The sequence below is a fragment of the Nelumbo lutea genome, chromosome 7 (genome assembly GCF_056320005.1).
Source record: "Nelumbo lutea isolate HS-2025 chromosome 7, American lotus-T2T, whole genome shotgun sequence".
Lineage (NCBI taxonomy): Eukaryota > Viridiplantae > Streptophyta > Magnoliopsida > Proteales > Nelumbonaceae > Nelumbo > Nelumbo lutea.
This window is the reverse complement of record NC_142690.1, coordinates 1,439,573-1,459,992: the sequence shown is the minus strand read 5'-3', so window position 1 is coordinate 1,459,992 and position 20,420 is coordinate 1,439,573. Positions and strand designations below refer to the sequence as shown.

Genomic DNA, 20,420 nt, shown 5'->3' with positions numbered 1-20,420 from the left:
AAGTGGCGTTCGGGTAGTGTGTGAATATCGTGAACGGGACCATTTTGGTCCTTGTCCACAGCAAGATATGGTATTTTGCTATGTGTAGATGGTCCCCGTCCACAAAATAGTGTGGATAAGGACAGACTACACCCTAATTTATCGTCCATAGTATTTTCTCGTGTATGATCCACATTATGGTGTGAACATTTTGTGGAAAGGTTTTAGTGTAATGCACTTACATTACATTGGTCAAATTACTCTTATTTTATTTAATCTCTTAATAATTTTTAATTTTTAATATTTATCAATAAAATAATAAATTTTAATAATAATTCTAGCATAAGTCTGACGATTCTTCTTTTCAACTATTTTTTCATTATTTAAATCATATTTTTTAATATATTTATCAATAAAATAATATTTAAAATAACATTTTTATTTTTTAAATATTTAAAAATAATATTTTTTTAATTATTTAAAAAAATACAAATTTTGCCTACATATTCATACATTTTTTTTAATTTATTTATCATATAAAATGCAAAAATTAGATATTTATGATCGACTATGTATATCTCCCAAAAAATGTATATGAGATACATGAAATAAAAAAAGACTATACCTACAAATGATACCGTGGATATAGAATAGTCCATCCCATATAATCTATGTGTAGTTCAAAACAATTATAGATTGGTCCCTCCAACAAAATGTGGTGTGGACACCCCCTTATTTATGTAATGACATCAAAAATATATTGTATGACTTTTTAGCAAAGAAATATAGAGAGGGGCCATTAGGTAGGTTGTTGGACTGAAATAGTGTATGGTTGTAAAACGTATTTCATATTTGGGCTTTGAAATAGTGATAGTAAAAATAAGGAAAATAAAGGGTGTTTTTGCCATTTCATAGGCATAGGGCAAACTACTAAGCTCCGAACTACTCTTTTATGTTCGAAAGGAGATTCAGACTCGATCCCCTTCATCTCCACCGAAGCTTTTCTCTCTCCCTCTTTCTTCTCACGCCCTAGATCGAAGAATGGGAGAGAAGCCCAAGACCGGTGGTGTCTGGCCTACCGTCAAGCCATTTGTTAATGGAGGAGCATCTGGAATGCTTGCAACCTGTGTTATCCAACCAGTGGACATGATAAAGGTATCATTATAGCTATTGCTAGTCATGATCAGTGTTTTTTTTTTTTATCTGATTCGTTTGGTATTGAAGTTGTTTTCAATGAGGGATCTGGTGTTTAAGTAGATGAGCTAATGAGGGTTTTCTGGGTTTAACTCTTATTTGATCGGTTTCGAATTAATGGAGCCTTTTTTAGTGTGCGGGTTTTCTTACCTTTCTTTTGTTATTTCGCTTTTAAAGTCGGATTTATTAGAGGATCTGGGGTTATTCTAGATGTACCTAGGGGTTTCGATGAGTTTTTCTCTTATTTGATAACTAATTGAGTTCTTTTCTCGTGATGTATGCTTGCATGTTTTACCCTTTCGATTGTAAGTTGTTTTTTTCCTCTGTATTTTTGGGAGGGGATGCTAATTTTTTTGAGTAAATGGGTGTTTTTTAGTTTGTTATTACCCCAAATAAATGAAATGATTTATGCTTTTGGTCATTTATGGAATGCCTAGCTTATATTTCATGTTTTTCAGGTGAGGATTCAACTGGGTCAGGGATCAGCAGCCCAAGTGACCAGGAACATGATCAAGAATGAGGGTATTGGCGCCTTTTACAAGGTTTGCTTGTTTGGACTGATAAAAAATTTTAGTTGGTTTCTGATCTTCTTAATTGATTTCATGTTAAAAAAGGAATATTGCTATTAAAGGAATGAGGGTATCTGATCTAACATCGGCATCTCATAACATCTCAGTCGAAACCAATGTTTCTACCTGATTCAGAACCATAAAGTTAAAATTGGTAGATCTAAGTAGATCAAAAATTATTTTATACTTTGTGCAAGCTCATATAGAAATATATGATTACCTGAACTGTTTTTTGTTTTTGTACTTGATTTTATTCATTCCAACTTCCAAAAGTGAAGTTTGGACAAAATATGTAGAAAATTCAAAAGGAATGTGTCGGAGGTTATGTTGCAATATTAGCATCCACATTCAGCATCTATAGAGGATATTGCATCTGTTGTAGATAGATATGGTAAGTAATAGCCGAAATTTTGAATCGGAGAGGATGCACATATTGGGTATTAGATACTTTCTGTTTATTTGAATTAATAAAAGCAATCACATAGAAGTCAAGAACTTCTCGGAATCATATATCTAGTGATACTTTTCAAGTCCTTAACCACAATAACAAATTTGTTAAATGCAGAATCTTTTAAAATGAACGTTTCAGTCCAAGTTAGTGAATTAGTTCTACTTTGGTCTTGCCTTTTTGTTGGAAAGTGGATTCATGTTCTTAATTTTTATGCAATTCTCAAACAAATTGTTGATATAAATGATCACTTTCCTATATATATAGGGAATATGGTAAGTAGTGCTACTTCCAAGTTTACCACTTGAATGCTATAAATGGTAGATGATATAATCAAGAATCAAGTTCACCTTCAATGTGAGTTAACCCATACTGCCGTAATGCCATACATAATTGTTGATTAACCCACATATGGATGAAAATTGAAGTAATAAAGGTTTTAAATAACCAACAGAAGTCTTTAAGGTGTTAAATATTTTATAAACATCCCTTTGAAATAAGGTACAAGTGGGTTTCTCTCTGTGGAATTTGGTTAAAAAACATGAATCTGATGAATCATAATATTTGAATAATAAACAGATAAATCATAATATCAAGATTTACGTCAAATATTATAAAAATCATAAATCATAAGATTAAATGGTAATCTTTAAATCAGATCTCTGTGGAATTTGGTTCAAACACATGAATCTGATAGATCATAATATTTGAATAATAAACGGATAAATCATAATATCAAGATTAACATCAAATATTATAAAAATCATAAATCATAAGATTAAATGGTAATCTTTAAATCAGAAACCTTGGATTTAGCAATTTGAATTGCAAACAATGGCGTAAATCATAAGATTTTGACAACTGTTTTTTTGGATAAGATGATTTCTTCGTGATTCTAAAAGGAAAATAATTTATCTATTTTTCCTTCTATGCCCCCTATTTTTTTCCCTAAGTTACATCTTTTTTTGAGCAGGGTCTATCAGCTGGATTGCTAAGGCAAGCTACGTACACAACAGCACGACTTGGATCATTCAGGTTAGTTGTGTACATTAATTGTGTAATACAGATGCACACAGACGCCATGATATGGTGCATTTTCCTGGGAAAAACTACAATTTTCTTGCATAATTATTTTTTCCAATTGGCAACCAGTAGGGGGGTGCTCACGGTTAGGTTAACCAAAGTGAACCATTTGGTTTTTTGAAAAGCCAAACCAAAATCGAACTGAAGCAACCAGTTAACTGGACGACCGGTTAACCACATTTCGGTTTTTCAGTTTGTCATCTCCATAAACATCCAAGAATATACAACAACATAATAGACAATACGGTAAAAAATGGATTTCCAAGAATTAAAAAAAAGGGAAGGCAGAGTGAAAAAGTGAAAGGTGATGTTAGTCCTTCTGGATCATTGGTGGTGTTGAACTGCTGTGGTAGATCAGTGCCATCATCCAGCGGTAGTGAGGCAGCAATGTGATGGCTGGTGCAGCCGTGTTGTGAGACAATGATGTAGAATCCTTGAGTATAGAGAGGCAAAGAATGAGAGGTCAGATGGGATTAGAGGGGAGGAATTGAGATGGAGGTGGAAGATGGAACCAAGTGAGATTTTCTACTTCATTCTAAAACTTGAGAGTGAGGAGTTAAGACGCTCTGTGCTTTTGGTTGGGGAAGAGGGAAAGGAGAAATGTCCAAATGACATTTGACAGCTTGGGTTAGGTGGGACATTGGGAGTTGGAGCTAGGGGTGTTTGGGCTTATATTTTATTAATTACGTATTAACATATAGAAGATAATGGGAATGAAATGTGGCATGACTGAATTAATTGGGTTAGGTGGGACCTTGAGAGTTGGAGCTAGGGGCGTTTGGGCGGGAATATCAAATTCTTGGAACTTAAATTTTATCAATATGAGATATTATATATGAATATATAATATTATATGCATATACTGGTTGGTTTGATTAACCACTGGTTTTCATCTTGGTTACCAAAACCAAACTGAATCAATTGGTTAACTGGAATTTTTGGTCCAGTTTCTTTGGTTCGATTTGGTTTTCCGGTTTTTCAGTTTTTTATGAGCAGCCCTAGTAACCAGATCAAGGATGAATGCATTTTTTTTTTAAATATGCAGCAAGCACAATCATCAATCCACCTGATAAATTAGGAAGTAAGATACAAACTTCCATTATGCTGAGGTCAACCCAACAAAAAAGTATTATAATAGTAGATACTAGGTAGAACCTGAAGCTATCCTGGAGAGACTGAGAGAGTTGCTCTGCTACAACTCTCTTCCGTTGACCCTTCCCTTAGCTAGATATCAGCCACCTGTTTGATCAGTAATGGCTATCAGAGTACTTTATAAAGTAAGATTACAAAACCTTCTACCCATGATGTCAAGAGGAAGGTAGAAATGAAGTCAACAGGTCAAAGGTACAAAGTGCCAGAATGTTATCTCGTCTTTGTATCAATCTGAATGAGATGGTAAGCCTTCAAGGTAGACCTCTGTCTTCTCTTATATGATTTGTTTTTGAAATATAAAATTGATCTCATTAAAATAAGGAAAGAGAGGATGGATTCCACCCCATAACAATTGCATCATCAGAGTAAACTAGCTTACCACAAAAAAGCTTTTACATTGTGAAAATGTCATTCCAAATGATGCTGGATGCCCCTCTAATGATTTAAAAGGATTTTGCTTTAAAACCCTGGAAATCACTACATACTAGAGCCCATCTTGCTATCATCCTCTCAACCTTCCCACATAAGCTGCTTGTAGAAGATGCCTTGTTTTCCAACATTCTGTCATTCTTTTTTTTCCACACTCCAACACACAACAGCCGGGGGAACCACTTTCCGTAGAAGACTTCCTGTCTTGCCAAATGCACCAGCTTTCCATGCTGAAACCAAGGTGCTAACATTTAGAGGAACCAGCCATTGCAATCTGAACAACTGAAGAATGTAGTTTCCGATTTGCCTAGAGAAGCTGCAATGAATGAGCAGATACTAAGTATTTTCCTCACCCTAACCGCACAAGTTGCAGAAATTGACTAGCACCATTCCTTTAGATCTCAAGACATCAATGGTTGGGATCCTTTCTTTGATGAGCGTCAACATGAAAAGCAAAACCTTGGAGGGGATCTTAGAACTCCACAACCAGCTTCAAGGGACTACTTCACCTTCTGTGAGAGCTAAGTTGCTGAACATTGACTTCAATGAAAACTGACCTGACCTGTCTTCACTCCACCAGAATCTATCCTCATCCAATAATTGGGGTTTCATTTGCTCCAGTAATTGAAACATTCTTGCCTGTGTTTCCATGTCCCAATCATTGATAGGCCCTCTTAGACACGGTGTCCAGATATGTTGTTGGTTTGTTATCTACTCTTAACACTCCTTAACTGTTGCTTAATGTTTTCTGCCAGGGCATATATACTTGAAAATTCTTGAAAAAGCAACCTTCTTGCATTTGCATTACTCCAGTGTCCAGTGCTGTATGACTGATTCACTGGATTAGATTCCCAACGAAGGCCTGCTAAGCCATATATGCAACTGATCAAGAACCAAAAATACGCATTCTTTTTTACCCCAAACTGCCAAACCACTTGGATAAGAGGGGCTTATTCATTTATTTAAAGGATCTGATATCTACTCCTAATACCTTTGGTCCGCAAAGATCTTTCCAAGCTATTAGATGAAACTTTGAACTAGCCAATGATCACCTGCTAACCTTCTTCTAATGCTACATATTTTGCTTAAACTAGGATAAGTATCTTAAGCCTTGAAGCAAGATACTTTATCTTAGTTCTGAGTCTCCTGAACCAGTTGGCCCAGTATATGTCAGTAGAATGAATTCCTTAAGTTTCCCCTACCAGGGGTGCAAATTGGTTACTTGAGGTGAAAAATTTACACAGCATCAGGCCTGGGCCCATGCAAAATTTGGCAAACGCTCAAACCTCAGCATGACCAAGTTGCAGCCATGGTTCAAAGTATTGACACTCTGGATACGCAAAAATCATGTGTCCAGAGTTTTCAACATACAATACTCTATTTTTTTTTGTTTTTTTTTTTCATTTTGGTAAATTCACAAATAGATACATTAGGATGGATATTAATGTTTAAACCTATTAAAAGGTCCTAACTCTCAGTATTTACTGTCTTAGTGACCCTGAAAACTGATTTGTATTGTAAAATATGTATTGACACTTTGAACTATGGCTGCAGATCCTGCATGTTTACTTCTAGTGTTTGGGATTATATCTTCTCTCTTTTTGGTTGTGGATGGTCACTTCCTGTTGATTTAAAATTTTAATTCTCTACAACATTTTTCAACCCAAGAAAAGTGTAAGTTCTCTGGCCTGGGGGAGTGCAAGGGCAGCTGTATTGTGGTGCATTCCATTTGGGAAAAAAGAATAACAGAATTTTCTTAGAAGAACTAAGGAGGAGATCATAGAGCTGTAAGGGAGTGGAGGCCTCTCACCATTAAAACTTAATTTTGATGGCTGCAGCTTGGATAATCTGGCCCTTCTGGTGTAGGAGTTGTTAGAGATGGCTCAGGTGCTTTCTACCTTTGTAGATTAGCTGTTGGGGACAGTGTTTTAAATGGTTTACCTAGGCAGACAGAGAAGGCATATTTTAAGGCATTTGCCTTACTTGAAAGTTGAAACCAAGTTATGTCCCTTTTGAAATGTGTTTGCCTGGTGTGCATGGGCTTGGATCACCTTGTGCCTTGGTCCAGGTGCATGCCTTGTATTAGTTTGTTCTTATTGGTTACCTTTTTTTATACAATAATATGTACTTACTCTTTTGTAATGGTCTTACTCTTTTGAGCTTCCAAATTACCTTTTATGTGTGCTTGTCCACTTGTAATGGTCTATTAACTTTTAAAAGAACAATATTAAATACCTTTTAAATACTTGAAACTCTAGTTATTGTAGACAAGATCTGAGATTGCAGAATTTCCATTAAAGAAGCAACAACATACATCAATACCTAACCCAAAATAGAATGAATTGCAACCAAAATCACAAACCAATCACCTCATATGTACATCCCAAAAAATTTGAGTCAAGGTTGCTGCCTTTGAACTCCCAAAGTCTCACATGATGTAACTAGGAGATGGACAAACAGATTGATAGTTTCACTTCAATTGCTGGGTGCTTGAAACACTTTTGCACGACACATCTGTTTGCTTTCACTTTCAATTTGAATTTATTTTATATGTTATGCTCATGTGTTCTGATTTGAGCTGATAAAACTTGTTAAAATATTTATTTTTTTATTCTCTTCATGAGATGATGAGAAGAGATATACATTTATTTGGCTATGGAATTATTGCATTCTATCCTGAAAATGACAGTCATCTTTTTCTCATCCTCTTTGGAAATGTCATCCTTTATGTAACAGGGCCTTGACAAACAAAGCAGTTGCTGCCAATGATGGCAAGCCGTTGCCATTATACCAGAAAGCAATCTGTGGTCTGACAGCTGGAGCAATTGGAGCTTGTGTTGGAAGTCCAGCAGATTTAGCACTCATTCGTATGCAGGCTGATGCCACTTTACCTGCTGCACAACGACGGAATTATACAAATGCATTTCATGCACTTTACCGTATTGTTTCTGATGAAGGGGTTCTAGCACTTTGGAAAGGTGCAGGTCCTACTGTAGTTAGAGCAATGGCACTGAATATGGGCATGCTTGCCTCTTATGATCAAAGTGTTGAGTTTTTCAAGGATTCCCTTGGTTTCGGTGAAGCTGCTACAGTTGTAGGTAAGATATTTCACATTCTTAAACCTTGATCTAAATGGAAAATTAATATTTTTTCTTTTGATATCTAATGAAAAATTAATCTGTGACTTGGCTAATTCCTTTTGAGGTTGTATTTCTGTATTCCCTTTGTTTTATGGTTATATTTATTTGGATTTTCAACAACATGATTCTAGAAGCTAAGTTTGAGGCCTTGTAATAGGGAGAAAGAATATAAATGAACACATTTTTGGTTCTAAACAATAAAATATTGAAGTTTAATGCAAACGGTTGTTTGTATTAGATGTAGGATTTAGTGGGCTTAGGAAAGGAAAATTAATGCAAAGAGATTTTTGCACTATAATTATAAATGAATATTCTTTTGTTCTAAGCCAATAAAATATTTAAGTGTAACTCAAAAAAGTTGTTTGTATTAGATTTAGGTTTCAGTGGCCTTAACTTAAAGAGGAAAACTAATGCAGTTTTTTGCACTATAAATAATTGGCATAGTAAATTAAAACCTTTTTTTTAATTTGGTAATTTTTTTTTTTTATTTCCTGTTTATTGTTATTGTTGTTGTTGTTGTTGTTGTTGTTGTTGTTGTTGTTGTTGTTGTTGTTGTTGTTGTTGTTATTATTATTATTATTATTATTATTTGTGTTGAACCGGCAACTGATGAACTTTTTGGTTTGACAAACACCCAAGCTTTCCAGTCTGGAATTTCCCACCATGCTCTCATCTCTCTTTGCACTAAGACTCCAATAAAAGGAATAAGTATTGTTGTAAGAAATGTATGGTGTAGATCCAAACACAAAATGCATTCCCTATTTTGGGTGTCATTCATCTAATGATAGTTACCAAGGTGATGCTTCCTGCCCAAGTTACAAGATTTTTTTCATAGATGCCTTTTAGATCATGCTGTCCTTGAATACAGATTTGTGTTGTTTTGTTGTGCTCTCTGATACATAGCATCATTATATATATTAGCATGTTCATTACTTGATGGGGAAATTCCCAATTAGTAACCTGTACTTTCGGCTTAGTGCCACTTTGGTCCCCAAATTTTAAAATGCGACAATTCAGTACCTGAACTCTCAAAACGTACCATTCCAATACCTGCCATTAACCATCCATTAAGTGGCATTTGAAAAGACACAAATGCCCTTTGAGTGTCATCTAATTTTCTTTATTAACCATCCAAACATTGACAAAAAAATGAACAGTCCCAAATCCTTTTCTCTTCTATTCAAGAAAGTTGGGGTCATGTCTTTGTGGGTGTTCTGGTGACCCCAACTTTCTTGAATAGAAGATGGAAGGCTTTTGGATTGTTCATTTTTTTTCAACGTTTGGATGGTTGATAAAGAAAATTAGATGACACTCAAAGGGCATTTGTATCTTTTCAAATGCCACTCAAAGGGCATTTCTCAACTCATGTTTTAATAAGCATTACTACTTTGATTTATGGAATCGACTAGATTTTAAATGGAAAATAGAGATTTTTGATTAAAAGTGATGTTGTCATATGATTTTTTTTGGGGGGGAAAAGTTCAGGTATTGTACTTCTGTAAAAATTATAATTAATTTATGGACTTCGTATACACCTAAGATGTTGCCTTATGAAAGTGATGATTTCATGTTCTTTCTGTATGCAAAACTTATTATTATTGGCTTTCTTTTGGTATTTCTCACTTAAGTAATAAGAAATTGACAATATGGAACATATCAACATGGATCTACACAATAAATTATAGGTCTTAATTGTCAAAATTCCACCACCTAATGGTGCCTAGGTAACAAGGTGGTTCTTTGTTGCTTGGTATTTCCATGCTGCTTTGATAACTATGCATTTGAATTTTATGCAGATTTAGACATGTTAGTCCTGGCATTGGTTCTGTATTTGGAAAAAAGAACATTCTTGAAATTTTCATTTGAGTTATCCTCCTGAAAACAAGGTTTCAGGTTTAGTCTCAAATGTGACTGAATTTCATTGCTAGACCTGGTCCACCAGATGGTGTAGATGCCGTAGTAGACCTGCCTAAATAACATGCTGCTCCAACTTTTCGAGCAAGATTCTATGATAATTATGGAATGAATTTCCTCTGTTGTCTTTCATCTCCCATGTGGGCACAAGTCTAATTTAGGCCAACCTGATCGATTAAGCTTGGAGCATAGTTGTTTAGATCTCTAGGCAATTCTAGGCGACAGGGGAGTGCCGAGTTGCCTAGGCAAGAACCCCTAGTTTTCAAATGTCCTGTCTTTTCTAAGTGATTAAAAGTCCAAAGTGTCACACAAGTTACCTTACAAAGTACTTACAAAGTGATTAAATGTATGCTCACATTTGTATGTTAAATTCATGCCTACATGCACCTTTAATACGTAGAATTATAGTGAATCTGTGAAGAGGCACTTTAGACAATTGACTCACTTGGTAATGACATATACCACTATAACAAGTACAACCACACTAATGCTAGATAGGTGTACAAGTTATTGATATTTTTATTTTTCTAAATATAAAGCCTCCCTTTTACCATTTACATGCAACAATTTTGTAGCTCAATATCTGTCAGAAATTTAATGGATGTATCTTAATTTTTGTCGGTTAGGTGACACCTAATCATTGCCCATGCAAAAGAATTTTTTGCCAACCTGATCTGGCATACTGATGCATTTTTCTTTTATATACTTGTATGATTTGAAGTAATTTGATTTTCCTTGTAATAGCCATAACTCTGACTTTATTAAACACTGGCCCTCATATTTTCATTGTAAACTTGTTTATTGGATTCTGATTTCTCAGGCAAATTTTACTTTTTCTTCAAGCTCTGGTTTAGTGGTACTCGTATTTTTGACATCTTGCAGGAGCAAGTGCTGTTTCTGGATTCTTTGCTTCAGCCTGCAGTTTACCATTTGACTATGTCAAAACCCAAATACAAAAAATGCAACCTGATGCCAACGGAAAATATCCATACACTGGTTCTTTGGACTGTACCATGAAAACTCTGAAATCAGGAGGCCCTTTCAAATTCTACACAGGGTTCCCTGTCTATTGTGTTAGGATTGCTCCGCATGTCATGGTAATATATCTAACATGTTTTTTTTTTTTTTTCCCTTTCCCCCTTTTTTTTGTCTTTAGAATTCCAAGTCGATATTGTTTTGGATATCAACTTCTATTTCTGTTTTGATGTTAATTGGATGCTTTTGCAGATGACATGGATATTCCTGAACCAAATCCAAAAACTGGAGAAATCTGTTGGATTGTAGAGTTTCAACTTAGGAGTTCATACTTAATAGGAGTGAAGCTTCAACTATGATAATAAGTTTCTCTATGTACTTTAGTGGAGGCTGTTTTTGGCAACCTGGCAGCCTTGGCAATTAATGATTTAATGTAGTTTTTATTAGTGCCATTCAAGTGTAGGTTTAATAATTCTTCGGAGCTGTCAAAAACTATTTGCGGTGATTTTTTTGGAGGGATAAGCAATTTCTTAGCCATGATTTGTTGGCAATTGACGTGGATTAAAGTGATTTCATAGATTTAAAACAGTTTAATTCCATCAATCAATATTTGTAGTTCTAAACTCAATTTGTGAACTGGACTGGATTCTATTTTTTGGGGTTTTCGACTATTTGGGTGTGTTTGTATGGACTGTAGACGACAGATTACAGAATTTATTTTGAAGACTGGATACTGATAGTTTGAAGTATCGATTAATCGTGGTTAATGATTTCATATTTGCATGTTGGTAATCTAAATGCTTCGCCGTCACATGCCTGTGTGGTTATTTTCATACTGGTGCTGAAGTCATGGGTGATGTCTGCAGCATTTTTAAGGTGTTTATAATATAAGGTCTGGGATCTCATGGATGACTTCATTCGGTCAGTTGGACAAGTAAAATTCATAGATCTCTTGGATCTAATAAGCTAGGCCTATGACTTGTGATGGTGTCAGTGTGATAGTGGTCCTATCTCGATTCTAAGGTGTTGCTGCTGCTGCTGGACCGGGCAATCAAATATATATTTTGCATTTGGATCCTTCAGGTTAATGGTGCCAAACAATAGCCCAATTGAAGTATGAACAAGTTAAGCCATCCTAAATTCTGATCGCACAAAATAATATTAAATCTTTGTTAATTTCTCCCATGTGGACCAAAACCAAATGCAGGACCAATCAATTTATTCAGAGACCGCCCACTATTCGATTATATCTGTCTAAAAGATGTCAAATAAGGCGGCGTTCATTTTTTTTTTCTTGGGTAATAACGGTTTGTCAAGCAAGTTTAAACTTGTCCATTTGTCTGGATAAGCAAGTTTCCAGTGTATACTCTTTACCCGGGTATAGACTAAAGAGAGGTGGGGGAGATGACGCTTATCCGGCTTCAACAAGCGTTCGTTATTCGAACCCGAATAATTGATATTCTGAGTCTCAGGCAGACAGGCATTCCCAATGTTGTATAACCGAAAAACGAACGGAGCCTAAATAACAAGAAATGTTACACTGGCTGGCTTTTCTCAGTATAAGAGCCACGGTCTTCTCTCAGAGTATCAGGGTCCACCATTTTGGTGGGTCCTAAGTTCTATAAAAGGAATCTTTTTTATCGTCCAATAGTTAGTTGCCTTGATCATCTGACGAGTGATGATGTTGATTCTTTTTGGCGCCAATTTCTTAGCTGAGATTGGACTTGGGACACTGGAACTGAAGCATCAACTTGATAGGCTATTTATTTTTTTATGTTGGCTGCAAGGTCTCACTAGAATGCGCCAGGTAGGACGCAGAACCAGTGGTGCTGAGTGCCGACTGACTGAGTGATCCTCACGAGCTGCTGCTAACTTATAAGAAACCAACGACACACCCCTTCTCTTGTCGAATCCATTTTATACGATTATAGAACTGAAGAACAAGCAAGAGCCGGAGACTACGTTTCAACTCTCAATTGACTGAGAAAATGGCTGCAAAAGGCGCTGTTAAAGCGATTGCTATCATCACCGGCACCAACAACGTCAGAGGCTCTATTCAGTTTGTCCAAGAACCCAACGGTCTCTACTTCCCTCCATCCCTTCCCCCACCCACCTCTCTGTCTCTGTCTCTGTTATTTTTATTTTTATTTTTTCCTGAGCTTGTAGTGGCTTTTAATTTATAGGGGTTACCCATGTCAAAGGAAAAATCACAGGCCTCTCGCCCGGTTTCCATGGATTCCATATTCATTCTCTCGGCGATACCACCAATGGCTGCAATTCTACCGGTGGGTCTTTCTATGTGTTTCTATGCTGATTAAGCTCGAATTTTGAATTTTTGATGGATACCCTTTTCTTTACTTGATCTTATGCTTTTGGTTTAATTGATTAAAGTTTTTTTCATCAACATTAAATCGTTGATGCTTACCTATTTCTTTGCTGGTTCTATTCTTGTGGTTTGATTAGTAAACTTGGTTTCTTGTTTTTTTTCGTCTTCTTCCCATATTCAAGGCCCTCATTTTTTTATCCAATAAACAAGGATGATGAAGTTTGTCTGTTAATTAAGCTCGGATTTTATATTGCAGGGCCTCATTTGAACCCGGTAAAGAAGGATTGTTGAGCTCCTTCTCTGTTTATTTATCTTCAATTTTGGTTTTATGTTTTCAGTCTGATTTTTTTTTTCTTTGGCAAAACAAAATCAAACATAGTGGTGATCACCCCCTAAAATGGTCATTTTTTTTTTGTGGTAGTCACTGTATTTAATCAAGCTAGAATGTTGATTTTCACCCATTTCTTTGCCAGTTCTGTTCTTGTGGTTTGGTTAGTAAAATATAGGTTTTGGTGTTTTCTTTTTTATCCCCTTATTGCAGGACCTCACTTCAATCCACTAAAGAAGGATCATGGAGCTCCTTCTGATGAAGAGAGGCATGCGGGTGACCTGGGAAACATAGTGGCAGGCCCAGATGGTTTGTGTTGTCTATTTTGTTTTCTTCTTCTTATTTCTTATTAAAGATGTTGGTCTGAGTTGTTTGTTCATCTAACTGTAGCTTACTTTGCTTCTAGGAGTTGCTGAAATTTCCATTAAGGATATGCAGGTTTTATATTCTACCCTTTACCTACCCTATGTTGCTATTTCAAATTCTTGCATTATGGAGTGTCTTAGCAATTTCATTTGAGGTTTGGAGAGTTCATTTCACTCTCTCTGAAATGTAGATTCCCCTAACTGGGCAGCACTCAATACTCGGAAGGGCAGTTGTTGTACATGCTGATCCTGATGATCTTGGCAAAGGTATGCCATTGGAAACTACTATTTCTTTGAAAGGTTCTGGTACAAATAGCTCAGTTTGTTTCCCAGAACTTCTGGCAAAGAGTATTTGAAGTTGGAGAGGTTAAGTATCTGAATAAGGTGTTTTTCTTTTCCAAGTCAGTAGTGGCTGAATAAATTCAAACCTTGGTTTCCATTTGCTTGTAGGTCATGAAATTTAAGTAGAAAGGTAGTACCACAAGGCACTATAACGGATATTTTTTTTTCATTTTCTTCTTAATTAGAGATGTTATTACTAGGTTTTAAAACATGGAGCTAGATGCTGGAAAGACTTGAATCTCTTCCTCTAGGCAGATTTACAAACTGAGAAGGTAAAAACTTAATGATCAGTTTGTTACTAATCATGATGCATAGTGACAATGCACATGCATTCATTGGAGTAATAACATGATGGTTGATGAGTAGCTTTTGGGTGCAGAGTTCTTCATAAGGTTTCCTGTCTCATTTCACTAAACTTTGGTGATTATTTCTAAAACTGAATATATTGGAGAAGGCAGTATTTTATTCTTAAATGCTAGCAACCTCATTTTCCATCAGAGATGCCTATATATGGAGTGTAATCCTATATCAAGAAAAGCAGGGTCTGTGAACTTTTTATGTGTCTCTCTTCTACTTTGTTCATAGTTTCCTACATTATCTTCTTGGCAACTATTGTATTCAAGTATTATAAATTCTTAAGAGTAATTTTTTCCTTCCCAAAATGAATTCCTTGGAAAAGTTTATGAGTTAGCCCATGTGCCATGTAAGATTCATCATTTTCCAGTAGAAGTTTTGTTTTTTCTTTTTCTTTTTTTTTTCTTTTTTTTTTAATGGGGACAGATGAGATTCCAGGTTGCTTTCTGAGTAACATGGAGCCACCATTATGTTAAGGGTCTTCAACGCATTTAAATTCTATAGTACTGGAAAATAAAAACGTTCCCATGATAACTAAGATGAGATGAATGTCTGCATACAAGGAATAGGCCTATACTTTGATGCTTGTAGGGAATTGTTAAGCCAGAGGAAAAGAGACTCCTTAATTAGCTTTGATTTTTGATGCTATGGGCTGTAAGAACACTTCATTTGCACTTTTTCAGGACTTTCATAGTATCTTCTCTTATGTCTCACTTGTGAGGGAGGGGGTCTACTATGCATATTGTTTGTATAGGACCACCGAGTCTTCTTTTGAGACCATTTGACATATACTATAGGCTTTACTAAATAGTCATGCCTAGCCTGTTGACTTGAGTAGAAAAGCATTTTAGAAGAGATAGACCACTTTTGAAGATACTAGCTGATACCCACTCTAGGAGATTCTTGCTTTTACATTCTTGATTGTCTAAAGAGAAAGAAAAACAGTACCTAATGGGTAAGAGCATTACCCTGGACATCTTTCTTTATATATTCTATTTATCCCATGGCCTGACTCCAAAGATTTTGAACAAGGAAAAGATGATAACCTTTGGAAAAGTTGGAATGTTAGCAGTAGAGTTTCCATGAATTGGATTTTGTCTTGCTGGAAAGCTGTCTTCAAGGCTACTCAGCATCAGTTCCTTGAGGGTCTCCCATTAGTAATATGGAAGGGCTTGTATTGGAGTTTTTAGTGGCTGGTTTAATATCTAGTACAAAAGATTTCATCCCAATCTAGAGATTTAAAATGCAGAAGAACCAACCATCTTAACAGGGAAGAGGAGGCTTGTATTCCACATTTCTGCTGTAGGTAGGATGAATATGAAACTAAGATTGCTTGTACAATGAACACAACCTTGTAGTAGACATAGAGATTCCATGCACCCTCCTACAAGTTAGTCATAAGATGTTTGCTCAACCTGGAAAAAAGCAGGATCTTGGTCAGCTCTGGAAAATGTGAAAGGACCTCAAAAGAAGATGACACTGATGGTACTCAAAATGAAATTCTGTCATCTGATATGTAAGGTGGCAGTGGTTTCCATCAATATATCTGTTATTAGTGGCATTCCCATTTCTGACTATAGGAAAAAGGTTCTGTGAATTTTCATCCTTGAGAACGGAATGTAACCAGAATAACAATCAGAAGATGGTGGTGTTGTCAAAACTTTACAGGTTAGCATCCTTTTGTGGGCATGTTGGTTCATTCAGCAATACTTTACCTCTTTGTCATCAATCTATCGACCTCCAGTTCTTTCAATGATGATCAGTGATAGTAGTCAAGCAGCCATTGGTAGTTCTAAATCTGGCTCGCCTTCAATTAGCCTGTTATGTTGCATGGGCACCAGGAGCTATCGGTCTTTTCCATGCCAAGGATCCTATGTCATGCTAGCATCTGGATCACCTTTTGGGTTGCTTGGATCCCCTGGCATCGTGGGGTTCATGAGTCCATATCCTCCCACCAAAAATAAAAATAAAAATTAAAAGAAAAGAAGAAAGAATGGTGTTTGGTACCAAACTGAGCCAAGACTTCGATGAAATACTTGGTTCATCTGCATACAAATCATTTTGGTCGAGGATTGATTGCCCTGTTACTCTGCTATCTCATTTTCATCATCATCATCATCATCTCCCATGCCTTACCCAACTATATGGGGTCATCTACTCTGCTATCTCATTTTGCTCCAACCATATTCTGGACTTCGTAGAACTCTTTAGGTGTAGAAAATGCTCATTGGTCTCAGCCCCACGTTTAAAACTTACAGTTTCTTTTTATTGTGGCACTTATTGAGTTTTGTCAATGTTACAGGTGGACATGAACTTAGCAAGACAACCGGGAATGCAGGTGGAAGAATTGGATGTGGTAATTTTGTCTCTACCCTATGATTATTATAGAATCATGATTGGTTTCTTGGTTCATTGGCTCTCTGCTTGCTCTCTCGCTTTGGAGAATATAGGTCCTTGAACATGGTGACACCAACAAGAAGTTGAACACCATGCATGTATATAATAGTGAGGGGACCCACCATCTTATGGCGCCCACCTAAACGCCTCCTGGTCACTGAACTCATCTGAAGTGTCAACTTGTTGGGTCCAGGACAGGGCCCAAGCATGGACATTATCATGTGTGCCGTTTTTGGGTCTTGTGAGGTCCAAGCCCATGTATGACACTGGTGGTTCCAAACAAGTAAACAGGACCTGACTATGATCTGGTCCAAAGCTAATGGACCCAGACTGGGGGCCAGGCATCTGGATAATCAGGTGCATGTTAGATAGTTTTTTATCTAATTGTCAAACAAAAGAGTGAAAATGTATGATGCGAAAAATCAGAAAATGCAGTCAGATGTTGAAGGAAAGCTTATAAGTGGGCATCAGATGGTGAGTTGCTGAATGCCTGCAATATGTGCAACTGGGCTCTTGCCTGCCTACATTTATGATCTGGTTTTTGGCTCTATTTTCTTATTTCCTTCTTGCACATAATAATAGAAACCAGAGTAACACATGTCATGTGGCAGGTATCATTGGACTTCAATCAGCTGTATAGCCGCAATTAGCGCAGATCGAGACTGAGCATCAAGGCTAGTTTCATGCATGGGATACGGGTATATGTATCATATATTGATTAAACAGCATTATCTTCCTCGTGAAAAAACATGTTGACCAAATAGGGTTCTGATAATTCTTGGTTGATTTTAAATAATGCATGAGCTTTAACACGTCTCAGATTTGTACTTCTCATTTATTGGATGTTTGCGGTTTTGCATGCTTTACTCTCTGGAGTTGGAAAAGGTTGCAATCAAACTTGTTAGTGGTCGTTTGTTAGCGGCAGTATATTTGCAATAGCTAATTTGCACACGCATCAGATTGCTTGTCATCAAGAATTTCACTCTCTGCGTATCTCCATTTTAGGAGATCCAAAATCCAAACACAGTTACAAGCGTAGGGGAAAAATAATCCACCAGCAAATAAGAGAGAGCATCTTATACCAATACCAAGACGCAATTGAAACCATTTCACTTTCAACTGATTAAAAATAAAAAATATATATACATATATCCTTAATTCTTCTTGAGAGGAGCTCTTTCCAATTACATCAGAATGTAATTGTTGGCCAATGTGAATGTGAAGGATGCCAGTTTCAAATATGGCCTTTTCTTCTTGTTTATTCGCACAACTCAACTCTTCTTTCCCAAAGATAGGAAGGGAAAAAGGAAAATATTGTAAATTTGTAATATTGACATCCTATAATATATATATATATATATATATATATATATATCAAGATATTGTATCTAGTATAATTGACATAATTGAAAAGAAAAGAGATATCCTCCCTCGTTAGCATGGTAAGAAGTGTATCTATCTTCTAAAACAAATCTCTAGTAATAATAATTAGGGGTAAAACCAAGGTTCAAAGTATCGATACATATGTCAGCTGATACAAATTAGGAATTTATGATACATCTCTACAGGTGTATTGGGGTTTCAACCAGTTCAGGGGGCGGATGGACCTTAATGATCCCTCTGAATCAGATTTGAATAAATAAATAAATAAATAACTATCAATATGCCCCTGTAGAGGGTGTATCGGGGTTTCAACCGGTCCATACCGACCCCTCTAAACCAGATTTGAAAAAAAAAAAAAAAACTATCAAGGGTAAATTATAAAAATCCCCCTTGTACTATGGGGTCTGTGACAAAGACCCCCCTTGTACTTTTTTTGTGACAAAGACCCCCTTATACTATGACCGTTAGACAGACCCCTCTACCTCAGATTCCTTCATATTTCTCTCTCTCCCCCATCTCTCCTCTTCCCCTTCCCCTTTCTCTCCTCTCTTTCTTCTTCCCGCTTTCCCCTGTTTTCCGTTCCTCTCGGCCATAGCCGCCATAACTTGTTGCTGCGGCTAATTCGGGGTGTTTCCCTACTCAATTCTGCCAAATGGTCCATCCAAGAGGATTGTTTCTTCTCACTGAATCCCTGGTCACAAGCTCAGATCATCGAAACTCGTTCTCTTTCGCTGCAAGTACATGGAGGTTGAAACCTGAAAAGATTCCGGGAAACATAAGGTTGGGTTCTGTAATGGAGTTTTCTGCAAGGTTGTGCTCGTTCCGTCTCTTATTGCTTTCTGGAATATAGTTGTAATACTATAGACCGGTTAATCTCCCGATTCTTTAACTCCGTCGCCGGATTTGACTCCACTTTTCGAATCTGGAGATGGGAACTGCTCGGTTTTGTAGCATATATAGCCTCCTCCCTAGCTATAAATTACTGCTAGCTATTAATACTGCTCAGTTTTGTAGCATATATAGCCTCCTCCTAGCTAGCATTAGCAAGAAGAGGGTAATTGAAGCTGGTTAATTATGATACCACACATACAAGATATATTCATGGCTAGAAAATCAAGATCATCCCACCTTGGCTGCTTCCTTCTCTCAATTATTCTCTTGTTGGGCTCGATCGCCTTGCTCTTTTCCACCACACAAGCCCGACCATTAAGCGATCCAAAACAGCACGAATGCATGGAAGAAGAAGGAGATACATTTCAGCTTATTAGCAATCTATTTCTCGAGGCAATCAAGAATTCTGGAGATAAGGGGAACCGATTTGCAGAGTACGTTAACTACTTGATGGAAGGGATAAAGAAATCCCGCCCAAGTCCGGGAATTGGCCACTAGTGATGGTAGCTACGACGGTTGCTTATTCTTATAGATTGTTCTTCGTCATAGGAACAGATCTGATTTATTCCTGAACATATATATTGAGTTGCTTGGACGAGGAGTAGTAGATATATAGTACCAGTTCAAAACGCAAACTTGATTGTGTAAAGTATGAAAATGGATGGTCAACATTATTATTCCTGACCTAATACGTGCGACGTACGTATTTTAGTGAAGAAGATGAGAATTATTCTGTTTGTTTTTGTTTGTACAATCAAAAGCCACACATGCGCTAACTGATCTTCGATTGTTAATCTGAATCTAGACCGAACTCAATCGAACAGTTGGCATGCACAAGATCTTGCTGATCGTGTTTAGATAGTTGATGTGTTAGATACCAGAGTCCCCATTTTCTCTGTATATCTAACGCGTTAAAGGTGGGCAGAGCACCTAGTACTAGTTGTAATACTATAGGCCGGGAGTTGATCTCCCGAGCCTTTCACTCCGTCGCTGGATTTGACTTGTCGCTTTTCGAATCTGGAGATGGGAACTGCTCGAATCCTCCAATTAGGGAAGTAAAGCTTCCGGAAAGAAATCTGAGCGGAATCGTTTCATGGAATTATCTTTGAAATCTATCCAAGTTACAGTATATGGATCTATCCTACAATAAA

General features: G+C 36.7%; 2 protein-coding genes across 2 annotated transcripts; both read left to right on the top strand.

Annotated features, from left to right (window-relative positions):
* The first annotated feature begins 764 nt into the window (after nt 1-764).
* LOC148844540 (Mitochondrial substrate carrier family protein) lies at nt 765-11,511 on the top strand. The gene is made up of 6 exons (XM_088954551.1): nt 765-1,134; nt 1,632-1,715; nt 3,164-3,225; nt 7,591-7,952; nt 10,791-11,005; nt 11,136-11,511. The coding sequence occupies exons 1-6, from the start codon at nt 1,021-1,023 to the stop codon at nt 11,190-11,192; spliced, it is 894 nt and encodes a 297-aa protein (XP_088810677.1). The 5' UTR covers nt 765-1,020; the 3' UTR covers nt 11,193-11,511.
* Nucleotides 11,512-12,472: 961 nt separating this feature from the next.
* Nucleotides 12,473-17,807, top strand: CSD3 (copper/zinc superoxide dismutase 3). Its single transcript, XM_088954549.1, has 7 exons — nt 12,473-12,962; nt 13,067-13,168; nt 13,751-13,846; nt 13,944-13,975; nt 14,094-14,169; nt 16,901-16,954; nt 17,607-17,807. Exons 1-7 carry the CDS (start codon nt 12,872-12,874, stop codon nt 17,633-17,635), a joined length of 480 nt encoding a protein of 159 aa, XP_088810675.1. The 5' UTR covers nt 12,473-12,871; the 3' UTR covers nt 17,636-17,807.
* Nucleotides 17,808-20,420: the final 2,613 nt, after the last annotated feature.